The 15,538-nt window shown below is 43.3% G+C and overlaps 1 protein-coding gene across 1 annotated transcript in view; it reads left to right on the top strand.

Moving 5' to 3' along the window:
- LOC121065753 (amyloid beta precursor protein binding family B member 1 interacting protein) overlaps positions 1-15,538 on the top strand; it is a 67,084-nt gene that overhangs the window by 2,382 nt on the left and 49,164 nt on the right. The window contains exon 2 of the mRNA XM_040548764.1: positions 13,150-13,221. Coding sequence (XP_040404698.1) covers positions 13,150-13,221 — 72 coding nt within the window. The remainder of the gene's footprint in view (positions 1-13,149; positions 13,222-15,538) is intronic.

The raw sequence follows: 15,538 nt of genomic DNA, 5'->3' as shown, positions 1-15,538 counted from the left end.
TCAAGGAGGAGATCTGTGAACATGGATTTTCTCAAAAGAACAGTTATGTTTCAGAGGGGGCTTTACAGGAATGTAGCCAAATTTGGTTTTACCGCATATCATTCAGGATCCTGTCCTTTCTCGCTGTCTCTGCAAACTACAGGTGTTTTTCTTTCCCACAGACCTTTTTTTTTCCATCTTTCACTTCAGTATGTCTTGACTTGTTTTGTTTTAGGCTCATCTGACCTGTTGTGATGACAGCTTCTCTTTGTCAGGTTCTGATTTGGAGCGAAAGCGAAAATCAGACCTTTTGTTTGCCTGCAATGTTATAGAAGCTTTAGCTTGTTTCTTTTTGAAGGTTTCTGGGGGTGATGACGACTTGCATCCATGCAGACCTCCCAAAACACGTGGACTTCATAGACAGGATCCTCCTCACTCAACTTTAAACACGACCATTTCAGTTAGTCACCAGAGGTTCTTAGTCACCTTTGTCATCAACAGAGAGAGATACTTATCAAATTGATTCTGCTGCCCAGTTTTAGACAGCTACTCATCATGCTCTATAAAATTGCCTTTCTTCCTCTTCATTGACTAAAAAGAAGAGTCTGGGATGACGAAGTCAGATGCAAATTTCACAGAAACTCCACCATATGTCTCTTCATGATTAGGAATGACCCATGGTACAGTAAAATCGCTCTTGGAAATGAAAATGGTTTAGCCAGCTTTCCTTATCATCCAGCCTGTTGATTCATGACTACCCTAGATACTAACAGCCCAGCTGCCAGAGTGGAGGGTAGTAGTTGCAATTAGAAAGAGACTAGGGTGCCTATGTCCTCCCTGTGTTTCTGTAGGAGACTTCTGAGCATCTGCATGAACATCTGTTCCTCACCACCCCTTAATATTAATTTATAGCATTGCTCCTGAACTGTGAATGAAAAGGAAACACAAATGACTTAGATCTGACTTAGAACTTTAATGTGGGAATTCACAAACTAGCTTGATAATGACTGTTGAAAAAGTTTAACTCTGTCATTAGTTTCAAAGCCTTTCTTCCAGTAAAGTAACCTTTTAGATCTGTGGCTAGCTAATTGCTATCATAACTTTTGCTACCAGAAGCCATGTCAGACTGCAGACAGCACTATTTCTTTTTGTCAAGCATGGATCCAGCATTTAAAGAATTTGGCTTCAAATAAATCAGGGTAACAGTTATTAAGGTTAATAGGAGTATTTTGGGGAGTAGATGCATTATGAATCCTAGAAGAAAAAGGAGGTTCGGTAGATATGAACCCGTTTTTCTATGATATTCTGTTTAGAAGATATTGTTTAGAAATGCATAGAGACATTTCTGATAGTAATTTTGCACTGAATGCATCTCCTCAGTGTATTTCCATTTTTACTTTCACTCTGTGTATTTGCTTGTAATCTAAAGCAGCGGATGTGAAAGCATGACATGTAGCACTAGTATTAAAGGATGGAACTCCCTCTGTAGCTGCTATCAGCGATGGGCAGATCCTGCAAGGCTGACATCACCAACAACGGAAAGTTCTCAGTTGACCTCAGACAATCAAACTGATATCATAAAAATTTTGGTGAAAATTTTGTCATCCTGCCCACTCATACCAGGAAGAGGGGGTACATAGGGAATAAATCTGTTTTTAGCAGCACTGCTGGTCTATCAAGCATAGAGATAACAGATAGGAGTCAAAATCATACTGGCACTAACTGGATGCCTTTGCTGTAATAAAAATTGCAAATGACCTGAGTCTCCTGATTTAGGCAAAATAACGTGTCAGCTAGGAGACACCTCACCAAGAGAGCAGGGCAGCTCCACAGAATTGTCAACCTGTTGGTTCCCTGCTGGCATCCAGTCCATATGTGCAGCAAATGAAAACTTGCTTCTCAGTGGCATTGTACATTTTGGTACTCTCACTGCATCTTCAGGTAGCCCAGCCTGCAGGCACATGATTACTTTTCTTCTTTTTCAGAGAGAGATTTTTATGTGACCTTTCCAACAGTACTAGGAACCCCAATTTTGTCCCTTGCTGTGGGAATTTCCGTTAAGCACAGAATCAAGAAGGATGTTTCAGCCCAAGAAGTCTTTTTGAAAGTTAATGTGGTCTTTTTTCTATGATTGCAAATTAAAAAATAAATAGATAAATAGGTAGCAGTCAAGTCTACGTTACTGTTCTCTGTGCTTTTCAACAAAACCGTATATTTGGAAGATGTGCTGTACACATCGCTCATCATGCCTGAGTTGGTGAGATGACCCTGAGCAAGTGAGAGTACATGCTAAAAACACGAGCACAGAAAACATTCCCAAATACTTGGTGTGGTTACAGCTTAGTTTTGGACTTTGCTGACCACATCTTCAAGACTTAGGGGCAGCTGTCAGACCATTAGAGAGCCAGTTGGTTTTGGTGTCAGTCCTAGGAGCAGATTCAGCATAAACTTTACTGCAGTTTTGTCCATGGTGGCTCTGTTCTTCCATGCAATTCAGCAACGCCTTTCATATTTACCACGTGATTGACCTCCTTTGTCTCCCCTGTGCCGTGATGGAGGCGTTATCTCTGACCAGATCAGTTGTTCCATCCCTCCTCCACGTGGGAAGGAAAAAAGAGAAGGAGGCGGTAGCATTTCCTTCTCGTGGAAAACCATACAGAAATGGAAGAAATACGCTGGGAATGTCACAAGATTCTTCTCATCCTGCCACGTTTTCTTCCTGTAACTGTTTCCTTTGTGCGGTTCAGGGCTTGCGGGGCTGTGGCGATACACCATCCCATCTGTGGTGACCCCAGGCTTCCACCTTCCTTACAAATCTTGATCTGAAACCCATTGCTTATTGCTGTTTCTGGTTGCTGTGCACTATGCAGACTGAAGGAAGCAGCTCTTTTTAGGTGGAAAGTAAGTAACAGGCCTTGAAATTAACTCTTCAGTCAGCAGTAAACATGTAAAAGGTTTAAAAATGTCTTCACTTAATTTTTCTACTACTCACTGTGGTACTGAGCACTGCACTTAGGTGAAATACTAGAAATTCAGGTAAAGCATTACTTGATTCATTTGATTTTAGTACGCAAACATTGTATGAAACAAACACGTGGGTTCAAAAACATTTTACAGGTTTGTTTTTACCCTTTTTCTTCGCTCTTATCTGTTAGAACATTTTATGGTAAAGTCTTTTTGTCTTTCAGTCTTCCTTTCCCATACCATGAGTGCCCTCCCCTTAAATATTTCTGGCCATAATAAGAACGTGTGATTACAAGAGATAAGATAGCTCTAGTGGCACACTGGCAGGGTGTGAATATTGGGACAGATGAATCAGTGATTATTCGACACAGCAGCTCCTGCCCTTAAATTTTGTACTGTAACTTTTCATGCATTTTTTCCTCTTCCTAAGTTCGTGCCATTGTTTCCATTTTCTGGCACTTAGCGTCTCTTGATTCTGTAGGTTATCGGGGAAGAAGGCAGACAGATTTTCCCACTCTGTGGATCCATGTATTCCTTCACACGTGGGCTTCCTTGTCTACCGTTTTCTGCTGGTTAGACAACCTGTTAATGAAAGATCAGCCTGCTTATGGAGTTTGAAGCTAAATAGCAAAACCTTCATGTAGTGGGGAGCCACAAGACGAACTCCCATAGCTCACAGACCTGAGGATAGGGCGTTCTGGGAACAGTTTAAAAGTATCAATCAGGGATGAAATGCTTGGAGTCCATCTCTTCCATTTCAGAGCACGAAATGTTAGGCTGAACATCCAGTTATGCTGGATCCAGAAAGTACCAACAATTTCACTCTTCTCATTTGCTGGCAGCTTTTTAAAATACAGGAGAGTGTTGTCTGATCGTGTTAGCTCTGTGCAGCAGTGTTGGGTAACTGGAGAAAACAGGAAGGAAAACATTGCACCAACATTAGCAAACTACAGATTATGGGAAGGAACGTGGGAAGAGCTGGAAGCAATGTGTGCTATTTGGACTTGCCTTACGCTGTCACCTTTCTGCTCTCCCATCATGGCAAGGAATAGGCAGAACCTAAGAGATGAGGTCCGTGTTTTCTGGTAACTTGGGTGTCTGCTGTTGTTTGTACCTGAGTAGAGCTAATCTACTATTCCATTTTAAGGGACACATTTCCATCCAGCTTGCTGCCTTTCCCAGAAGTTAACCTGGGGAGTGGAGGTCTTGTTCTGTGTGCCAGCAATCTGGCATAGGACTGGGAGTTGTTTTTTCATCCAATTCCATGTGAAGATGTCACGTCCTCTCCTACCATTTTGCACCCTACAGAGAGTTTGTGCTCTCTATATGGCTCGTGGTGGGAAGGTCCCCAAACTGGACCGTTCTGCAGTAAATAGTTGTGGCAAGGGAAAAATGAGATGACCAAGTCTGTAGTTGTACAATATTTCTGTAATGTTCTTGGACCCACAGGCCAGACTGAAGCACGTTATCTGCAGAGAGGATATATAAGGAGCAGAAGTGGCACTGCTTTCAAGCTCTATCAAAGCGGTTCCCTTTGGGAGTTGACAACGGGCTCTAAAGTGAACTTCTGGAGGATAAAAATGTCTCCTTCGTGTGTTTGTTCTGTACGTTAGGGTTTCTTTTCCCCTTGCATAAGGTGCTTTTAACTCAGTCTGCAGCTGCTTGAGTCCTTCTCTGCTGTGGGATCCGTTTTCTGGAGCTTGAGGTCCGGGCTGTGCCTGTGCCTGGGGGAGTGTAGAGGAGCCTGGTGAATGAGCTGCCTTGCACCAGCCTGCACGGCACGTCCCTCGGCACTTTTCTGCAGCTGTAGCGCACGCTGCTTGCCTCTGATTAAATGCTCTTCCTGCACTCTCATCTTAGCACCAGTGCCCTTTGCATAACCCCTCCTCTGGCCTTGGCTAACTTCTTCCTGACATACTGTGGATAAACTTTTAGGTCCCTGTCTCTCTTAGCCAAGCCCCTGGGACCATTCAGTAAGCTTCCCATCCCACTTCACCCTAAGAACAGGACCCACAGCTGCTTCTCCAAACCACCACGGAGAGAGCAGGACAAAGAGGAGCGGTTGTGTTTGGGGCAGGGCATGGGGCAGAGGGGTAGGGTGGGGACTGCAGAGGTGACGGCTGCTGAGGCAGCAGCATCTGAAGGACAGCCCCAGAGTCAGCATCACGCTGTGCTTTATAAGCACAGTAAAGCTCTTCGCCTCTCTCTCACTAATGGAAAGTCAGGTTCTCAAATTTATCCGTGAAAACGACGTGCTGTTATTGTACTTGTGCTCTGTTCGGGTACCCATGCATAGGAGTTCCTGTGATGTTGAAACTGTCGCTATCGACTTGGCAAAACAAGGGTAAAACATTGCTGCACCTCACTGATGACAGCAGTTGTATAACTCCCAGGTCTATGAAATCTGGGTCTTTTGGACTAATAAGGACTTCCAAAGTCAGTCCTAACTGCATGCTTGTTCCTGTCAAACATGCAAGCTAACTGTGAATTTCCAAAACATCAAAAAGGGAATAAGCTTTCAGGAGGTGTAATTGTGTATGTATCATGGTTAAAGTATCTGTGTAACAGAAGTAGGACCTGTGAGTTTGGGGTTGCTCCTATCTAAAGGTGTTTGTATTTACATTCTGGAGTTAGTAGATTACGAGTTAGAAGTTTAATTACCACGTGTACTTTGAGCCTTGCTAGCGCCAGTATGAGCAGTGTGATACAAGATAACAAGGCAAGTGGAATGAAAATGGGTTCCACAGCGTATGTAAAAATGTGTGTTTGGAGCAATCAGTGGAAAATGCTGTGATGCTGCATGTGCCATGGTCACCTGAAGATGCTCTGGTGCCCGAGGTTAACATTAGAAAAGGATTCTTTTACATTATTGTATTTATCTGCCGTTTTGGTTTTAATCCAAAGCCAAATGTGACTTCTGAACTAGTAAGGGTACTTTGCCATTTCTACTTTTTCCCTCTTAAACTTGTTCCCTTTCTTAGTACCTACAAGAATTGGTAACTATTTGGATTCTTCTTCTGGGCTGAATTCTGCTGAGATGGATGTTCCCCCATATTCTACTTCATAAAAATTGACCTAAAGGGCTGTTAGGGACTTTTTACTAGAGATGATGCAGAAGGTGGTTAAGGAACTTCCCACCTCCCTCACTGAAATTTATAAGAGACATCAGAGTAGACAGAGTTTTTCTTGATACCCAGCAGTAAAATCATTGTAAGAAACCTAGTTAGATCTGTTTCAGACCTGCAGTCAATTTAGCCAGCGAGTTGCCTTCAACAGTGGCTAGCATCACGTCCTTCACAAGCAGATAGAAGAAATCCTTTGCTGAGAGATATGTTGTAACCTGTCTGTCACGAAAGCTTTGCTCTGATTCCATGTTGGTGGAGCCTTCTTTTTAGCTCTTGAAGCATTGAGGTTCATCATCCCTACCTGAAATTCTCAGGAATACTACCACTACTAGCTATAACTGCTAGAGGAAGAGAGAGCCAACGTGGTGGCTTCCCACGTGGACATGGTACTCTGACGTTTACATGCTGTAGTGCAGGTAGTGGGAGGTGAAGATCTTTCCATGTGACTTGTAAAACTCTACTTCACGTATTTTTATCCTTGCTGTTTTCGTGTGTCACAGGTTAAGAACAACAGCAACGCTCTGAATTGAGTGCATCAGTAACTTCTGTCAGATCTCTTGGTGGGCTGGTTCCTAATTCAGTTCCTCTCACAGCTCTGCTGTACGTCCTTGTTCTACTGATACCATGCTGTTCCTCATGCCTCTTCTCAAAGAGAGCCCTTAGATTGATTAAACTGCATCAACTCAACTGAGACAGTTGCAGAGATGGTAATCTCGTTTGTGATACCGTTGGTGTTTCCTGTTCGGTATTGCACAAGGCCTCCAAGCTTGTTTTCAGATTGCAAGCACAGAAGCCTCGTTACCACGTGCCTGAGACCACTCTTCCTGTTGAAAGGGCCTGCCTGTCGGTAGTTCTCACAGAGCCATCAGGTGCTAACAGCTCCAACTTTGCTTACTGTAGCACTATGCCTCCTTTTAAAAGCTACACGGTGTGATCACAGCTTTCGTGCTAATTTTTTATCTTTTATTTTTTTTAGTAGTGTGAATTTTTTGTTTTACTACTACTGGTAGCTGCTTGCTGATGGATAATGATTCTGTCCAACAACTTATTCCCTATGTGTTCATCATGGACATAGTGCAGTTGTCTTATCTAAGTGTGCAAATTGTCTGTTAACTGCAGTGACAGCGTCGGTGGACAAGGGAAGAGCAAATGATGTCATCTGCCTTGACTTCTGCAAAGCCTTTCATACAGTCCCACACAGCATCCTTGCCTCTGAACTGGAGAAACATGGATTTGATGGATGGACTGTTGGGTGGATAGGGAATTGGCTGGATGGTCACATCCAGAGTTGTGGTCAATCGCTTGATGTCCAGGTGGGGACCAGTGATGAGTGGTGTCCCTCAGGAGTCTGTATTGGGTCTGTTACTGTGTAGCATCTTCGTTACTGACATGGACAGCGGGATTGAGTGCATCCTCAGCGAGATGGCTGCTGACACCAAGCTGTGTGGTGTGGTCGACACGCAGGAGGGAAGGGATGGCATCCAGAGGGACCTGAACAGGCCTGAGAGGTGGGTCTGGGCAAACCTCATGAGGTTCAGCAAGGCCAAGCGCAAGGTCCTGCACCTGGGCTGGGGCAACCCCAAGCATAAATACAGGCTGGGCAGAGAATTGATTGAGAGCAGCCCTGAGGAGAAGGACCTGGGGTGCTGGTGGACGAGAAGCTCGTCACAAGCCGGCAACATGCGCTTGCAGCCCAGGAAGCCAACCAGATCCTGGGCTGCATCAAATGCAGCGTGGCCAGCAGGGCGAGGGAGGGGATTCTGCCCCTCTGCTCTGCTCTCATGAGACCCCACCTGGAGTGCTGCGTTCAGCTCTGGGGCCCCCAGCACCAGAAGGACATGGATGTATTAGAATAAGTCCAGAGGAGGGCCATGAGGATGATCAGAGGGCTGGAGCACCTCTCCTACAAAGACAGACTGAGGGAGTTGGGGTTGTTCAGCCTGGAGAAGAGAAGGCTCTGGGGAGACCTTATAGCGGCCTGCCAGTGCCTGAAGGGGCCTGCAGGAAAGCTGGGGAGGGACTCTTTGTCAGGGGATGTAGGGATAGGACAAGGGAGAATGGCTTTAAACTAAGAGGGTAGATTTAGGTTAGATATAAAGAAGAAATTCTTTATTATGACTGTGGTTAGATACTGGAACAGGCTTTCCCATCCCTGGAGGTGTTCAAGGCCAGACTGGATGAGGCTTTGGGCAACCTGGTGTGGTGGGAGGCGTCCCTGCCCACGGCAAGGGCTTGGAACTGGATGGACTTTAAAGTCCCTTCCAACCCAAACCATTCGATGATTCCCTGATTCTATGAAATCATAAAACTTTCTTCATTCTTAAAAAAAATATATAGTTGTGGGTGTTTTTCTTCTCCCTAGTACCTTCACAAATGAAGGTATTTGCAACCATGCAGAAAGCCAATCTGGATGTCAGTGACATCGTTCATATTATGGACCAGCAAAGGCAGTCCCTGCTCTACCTGTCAGTGCGTGGCACTAAATGATGTAGATGAGACTATACTTAGCTCGTGTAGGATTGTACACTGGGACACTGAGTGCAAGGACTGTTTCTCTGGTCTTGCATGTGAGCAAGAAGTTTCCCAGTCACTATTCTTCTTTGGTGCCCTGGGATACTGGACTAGCCCTGTGGGAAAACAGTATCCTTCGCTGTCAGCAAAGTCTGCCTCTCATGCAAGAGCAACAAATTGGTCAAGGGAGTGTTTCCCTTCCATCTCTGTGGGTAGTTTTCCCTGCATCTGCAGAATTTCTCTGGTGTTAGAGGTTAGATAATTAAATTCCAACTTCCTAGCCCATAGCTCAAGAAATACAGATGCTTACATCTCACTTTAAGATAAGAGTATATAGGGAATAGATATTTAGAAGCTGGAAAAAGTTTTGTGCAGCTCTGTTGCTGTTTAGAAATGCAGCAGAGAGAGTTTTGTGGTGTCAGCCAGGGCTGCAGGCTGGTTCTTGTGAAATGGCTGGAAGCCCCCTCTCAGGGGCACCTGGGTGGATGTACGTGTGTCTTTGGAAATGCCAGCAAAGCCTCTGACAAACAAAAAGTATCCCTTAGACTCTCTCAGTTAGGAAGAAATAGGAACAAATAGACGGAAGTCATATTTTTTTTCATGGAGTGAGCTGGAATACAAAGAAGTACAAAAAAATACGTAGAAGTACAATGAATTCTCTTATTCACAGGTCTCTAAATTTAGATTTAAATGTGATTTAACAGCAAAGAGGCTTCTAAACCTGAATTTGAGAGGGTAAAAAAAAATAATAGTCCTGGTCTGGGGGACTTCTGGTAAGTGGCGAGGTGAATAAATGTATTGATGAGTCAAAATGCAATGAGTTGGTATTTCTGTTCTAGGTAAACCTGTGAGAGTTTAATGTATATTAACGAAATAGTGAGACTTGGTGGTTAAAATAGCAAGCTGAAGAGAAAATGCACCCACACCTTATTTATAAAGTGTGAGAAATGTGGGAGTATTGAAGAGAAAAGCTTTCATGAGGAAATGAGCGCTCAATGGAGATTTGAGAATTAAATTTGGAAGGAAGAAAACAATAAGGAATACCTTTTCCTGTACTGTTGGTGTTAACTAAAAAAAAGAGGTTTAGAAGGCATCAACTTCAAAATTAATCACTTTAAAAATAGGTTAGGTTTCAGATGCATGCCTTCCCTTGTGCCCCTTGTTATTTTTATGTTTTACGACCACAATTTCCTCTTTTTATTTTAATTCTGATATTTTCTCTGCTTGATATCTTAATGCTTTACAGAAGAAGCATTGTAAAAGTACTGAGTTTTCAGTTTAGTTTATAATGATTTTAAGAGTTAGTGGTAGTACTATGTACAGGATAACTGTACAAAAAAGCTGCTTTTTAGTGGATATAAAGGAGGACTGAATGTGAAACTCGGTATTCTTCTGGGGACTTAGGTAAATCTTTTCCCCTTTTTTCCTAATAATAACTTACACACCTGCAGGTTTCACTTTGAGTTTCTGGTTTGAATAAATTCAAGGCTATTTCAAAAGAAAGACTTTGCTGGTCCAACATCTTCCTTGAATGGGATAGTTCCCTATAGTATCTGCCTGTTGTTTAGTCTAGCTGTTCCTGCTGTGGCATTGAAAGAACAGCAATGAGGATGGAGAGGAGTCATGAATGGAATGGACCAAAGAAGAGAAGAGTGGATGTGGCACGCTCTGGCAGTTCCACCTTTGGGGGATTCATTTTGCTGCCTTTTGCTTTTCTAGCTTTTGACAAAATCCCCAATGAATTTTGAATGTTCTCATAGTGGTTTAAGAGATCATTAAGAGATCATTCAACGTGTTTTAACATGAAAATACTTTCTTCATGGGATCTGATGATGTTTGATTTGATGGTGTTAACTTTTCTTCCTAAAACCAATCTATAAAAATTTAAGAGAAAAAGAGAGATACCGGTAGGGAGAATGGCTTGGTGACAACTTGGCTTAATCAGTTGGGTGATCATGCTGGATGTCTGGTCATGGAAAGTGACACTTGAAAGGGACACTGACACACATCCTTCTCAATACGTGTGTTCCAGCTCATGTGCTTAAGGTCTAAAAAACGCTAGTGTAAAGAGTCATTTATTTGAATTGATAAGGAAAAGTCATCGCTGACTAACTCAGGTCATATTTACAGTGGACATTCTTAGTGAATTCTTTGTACATTGCTTTTCCATGCAATTACTTTATTTCCCTTTTGAATCATATGTGTCTGTAGATTCAGAAAATCATATGATTGCAAAGAACTAAAATCTAAATTTATTATTACCTGTAAATATATATATATATATACTAGAAAGGTTTCATAGGGTTTTCTTCCTTTTTAGACAGTCCTTTCTCCTCCTCTTGTTAAGGTTTCTTTGGTTGTAACCCAAGAGAATTTTTCCCCCTTTTTATATTTCTATTCTGGAAAAATATAACAAAGCAGAATTTCAGTTGGTCAAAGGAATTAGTACGAAGACTCATTCGTGAAAGTAGACCTAGCCAGTGTTAAAACACAAAACCAAACGCAAAACATACAAATGGGTACAGCTGATAAGACTCCCCCAATAGATCGTTTTGTTCTCCTAAATCAGAGAAAACAGGAACGTGTAAAATAATTATTACATAAGCATTGAGGAGATACTGTCAGTATGAGCTGCAGCTCCATTTTTTGTCATATAGCAAGACCAACTTTGCTGTGCCTGATCAAATAAGCGGCGTTTTGTCTATACATTTTATGAAAATTGATTTCCATGTACCTGGTGTGTAGGAAGCTACTACACAGCTATTTATTCAAATAAATGAAGTAACATTCCCTAAAGATTTACCCAACCGGGCTACTGCTGAATCTACAGAAACTGACTTTTATAGAGAAAGCTCTGTGTGATAGGTGTGATACATGCAGAGGGAGTGAGCCATCCAGTGTGGGTTTGTCAGCTGGAAATGAAGCAGCCGAGATGCCTATAGCTCTCCATCTGCTCAGCCGTGAGTGACGTGCGTGCCCTGTTACGAAATGTGGGTGTAGCGGTGCTGTCTGCACCACGGGGCTTACACTCAGCCGTCCCGACCACATGTTACAGTGCCTTCAGCAGCATCCTGTTTCCAAATCTGTAAGTCTTGGATTGCCAGGATCTAAGAGAACTGGGAAAATTCTAAGCTCTGTTCCCGGTTGCTTGCACCTTGTTTAGTCACACCAGCTAAAAAAAAAGTCTAAAGCAGGTAGGGTACACACCGAGCCTGACTGGTGGGAGCTATACGTGCCTGCTCCTAGTGAGTTCTGGTGTCAGTGATAACACAGGTAGTGAAAGGACACATGGAAATGAGGCTGATCTTTCCTATGTGGATGCCTGAAGGGTGAAGTTCAAAGGAGGCAGAGCAGCTCAGATTGCTTCACTATTCCACTATTAACTATCATTAAAAACATGCTACCAAATAATTTGCAAACAAGGGATGTTTACTTGAGTGGTTCAGTAGTATTTAATATTGAACTATGAAATTATTACATGACTTTAGATGTTCTATTAAAGGAAAGACTGAAGAAGATTGTAAAGATTGAGGAACAGGGTAGTTGTTGATCTTCTTTTCTTGCCAGTCTTTCCAGTCACTAGAGTTGTCCCTGTCCTCTGTTGATTGTTGTCGTGCATCAGGTTGGTCCTCATCCTGGAAGACGCACACAAACTTAGCGAATCAATAGTACTACTTATGTTTAAAGTGTGATCATTTTCTGAACTTTTTACGCTGTCAGTAGGAGTTAGCAGTCCCTTGCAGGTTAAGAAAATGATGTTTATACATCTTGTCTTCAGCAGTATTCCATGTCAGACACCCTTTAACACTACTTCACTCCTTGCAAAGGAACAGATTTATGAGAAAGAGGAAGGGGATTATTATAGAAGCTGTATCACCCCATTAATGTCATTTGGTGCTGTCCTCACACCCTGCCTCTTGTGACAGAAGTCACCATTTACTGCCACCCAGCCTGTACATGCTTTCCTTGTCTCAGTGCTGTTCCTCAGCTGCCTTGAGGTTCAGTAACTTTATAGAGTTCTCTGAGTGTACTAGTATTTGAAAGAAGGCAGGGAAAAATATTGAGACAAAAAGTTGGTTATGTACTAATCATAACCAGGTCCTGAACCAGATAATACCTAGTAAACCTCTGAGGCATACCTCTGGTTGTATCAGCCATCTCAGCCAAAGAAAGACAGCTTTCAAGACAAAGCATTCGGTTGGGAGTTTCTCAACCCCAAACTTTATTTCCTTTTCCATCTCTCACTAGTTGGATTTCCTTGATATTTAAGATACAACCATGATTTATTTGCTAGTGGCTTCCTCTGAAATGTAACTAATACAAGGACTGAGGTCATTGGAACTCATGAGTGTAGAGCCTGAGCATATGTTTAAGCATGTACAGGACTGAGCTTCTGATCTCTTAGTTATTCCTAAACTATGGATGGAAGTTTTTGCAAGTCGCCAACAGTTGCTTTAAAGTTAACTGGGAAAGAATTGTAAAAAAAATATCGCATATCCTCTTTTTGACTATTGCTGGCTTTGAAAGGAACTCGTGATAATTTGTTGTCTGTGGATTTTTTTTCTTTCAGATGGAGCAAACATGTGATGATATAGATGAAATGTTCAGCAATCTGCTTGGGGAGATGGACATGCTGACCCAGGTAAATATATTTTTTTCCAATCAAGATTAGAAAAAGAGCTGTTACATATTAGAGAAAAGAGGCAACTTTCAACATTTTTCGTGTTCTTTCACTCTGAATAAATATACACCTAAATTCTTCTGAAAAACTTTCAACTAAATGTTTCTGACTGACGTTCAAACCACGTGGCCTGAAGAATGTGGTAACATCAACGCAGGCTAGATTGTTAGAGAGAGCTAACTGCTTATGAAAGATGCTTTCTCCCCCTGAAAAAAAAAAAAAACAAATAAGCAATTTATATTCTTCTTGGACTCGGTCCCAAGAAGTTGAAAGATTCCATCAAAACAGGAAGAGTTTGAGTCCGAATCTTTCAGGTATGAATGCCTTGCATACACGGTAAATGAGATGTAGCCTGAGCGTCAGATGTAAGCTTTGGAACTAAAACCAACATTTTATATTATCTTGAATGTATGAATGTAGCAATAGCAGGCATCTTTAGATATGCCAAAATATTAAGTTACAGCTAGGGTGCAATTCAAGAATTTATAGAGATGTTATTGCCAGTGCAGAATACAAACTTGAGAGGAAACTATAAAACAGCAGGAGCCTATTTCTAAAGCTACAGTTACAGAATACTACCTGCAAAACCTGATAAAGGATAATTTTTATTTCTAAAAAACAAAAGAAACTCAGTAAATGTGTTGCATATTAGTATATGCCTGTTAGAAAACGCTTAAGCTATCTCTTGGATTCTGTGTGAGTTTGACTACTTACAGCATCTGTTTTGAGGGGTCTTTCATTTTGGTGAATCCCAGTGCTTGCCAAATTAAATACCAATAATTCTGAGCCACGTAATGGGGATTGTGCTTAAACAATTGAGGTTGTGTGAAAGCCAAGATTTCATATTACAATCTTAGCTGTCAAATCCAAATACTTTGCCCCTTGGTAGCCTTTCTCCATCTTAAGAGCTTTTTGTAGCCATGAATGTTTATTTTATATATATGTGTGTGTGTGTGTATATCAGGGAGGAGGATAAGAGAGTGAGCTTCTCCACTCAGTGGTGCAGCACCGGGTGGGACGGGATGTGATTCTAAAACTGAGACTGATTCCCCTCCTCTCTGATGTGCTGGCATCACCCTTTCCCTAAACACTGCATGGGAGAAGGAGACAGGCATATGTGAAGGCCTGAAGACTTACAGTTAACAGATTTGCTGTGGTGGTTTTAGCCTGCTGGGGAGCTGAGCTCCACCACAACCGCTTCTCACTCTCCCTTCTCAAAGGAAAAAGGGGTAGAGAAAATACAATGGAAGGGGCTCAAGGGTTGAGATAAGGACAGGGAGATCACTCAACAATTATCGTCAGGGTCAAAACAGACTCAACATAGGGAGATTCACATAATTTATTGTCTATCACTAGCAGACTAGACCAGAATGGGGAATGGGGGCTGTAGTCAGTCCCTGAAGCTTCATTGCTACCGTTCCCTTATGGTCCCTCTCTGCCCCTGCTCCCCATGGGGTCCCTCCCATGGGATGCCGTCCTTCCCGAACTGAGCCTGCGGGGGCTGCCCACAGGCAGCAGCTCTTCAAGAACTGCTCCCACATGGCTCCGTACCACGGGGTCCATCCCCCAGGAGCAAACTTCTCCAGCACGGGTCCCCCATGGGCGGCAGCTCCCCCCAGGCCCCCTGCTCCTGCGTGGGCTCCTCTCCACGGGCTGCAGCTCCGGCCCAGGGCCTGCTCCTGCGGGGGCTCTCCATGGGCCGCAGCCTCCTCCAGGCCACATCCACCTGCTCCACCGGGGGCTCCTCCACGGGGGGGCTGCAGCGTGGAGATCTGCTCCGTGTGGGACCCATGGGCTGCAGGGGGACAGCCTGCTCCACCAGGGGCCTCTCCACAGGCCGCAGGGGAACTGCTGCTGCGTGCCTGGAGCACCTCCTGTCCTCCTGCTACACTGACCTTGGGGGCTGCGGGGCTGCTTCTCGCTCCTCACTCTCCCACCTGCTGTGGCGCAGCAGTTGGTTTTTTCCCCCTTCCTTCAATCTGCTCTCCCAAAGGCTTAACCAGCATTGCCAATGGTTCAGCTCTGGCCAGCAGCAGGTCCCTTTTGGAGCCAGCTGACATGGAGCAGCTTCTGGGCTCTGCTCACTGAGGCCACCCCTGCAGCCCCCTGCTACCAAGCCCTTGCCACATAAACCTTGCATTTGTTAATTCCTTTAGATTCTTAATTTCCTAAGCCAGTTTCCAGAGTTTTTTTACCCACTTTTAACCATTCCAATTGTCTGTTCCTAAGTGTAAATGATAGAAACATGTAGTGATGCCTTTACATTGTATAAAGAGTT

Source organism: Cygnus olor, chromosome 2 (assembly GCF_009769625.2).
Source record: "Cygnus olor isolate bCygOlo1 chromosome 2, bCygOlo1.pri.v2, whole genome shotgun sequence".
Lineage (NCBI taxonomy): Eukaryota > Metazoa > Chordata > Aves > Anseriformes > Anatidae > Cygnus > Cygnus olor.
The sequence above is the reverse complement of the archived record's forward strand: the minus strand, read 5'-3'. Positions and strand labels throughout refer to the sequence as shown.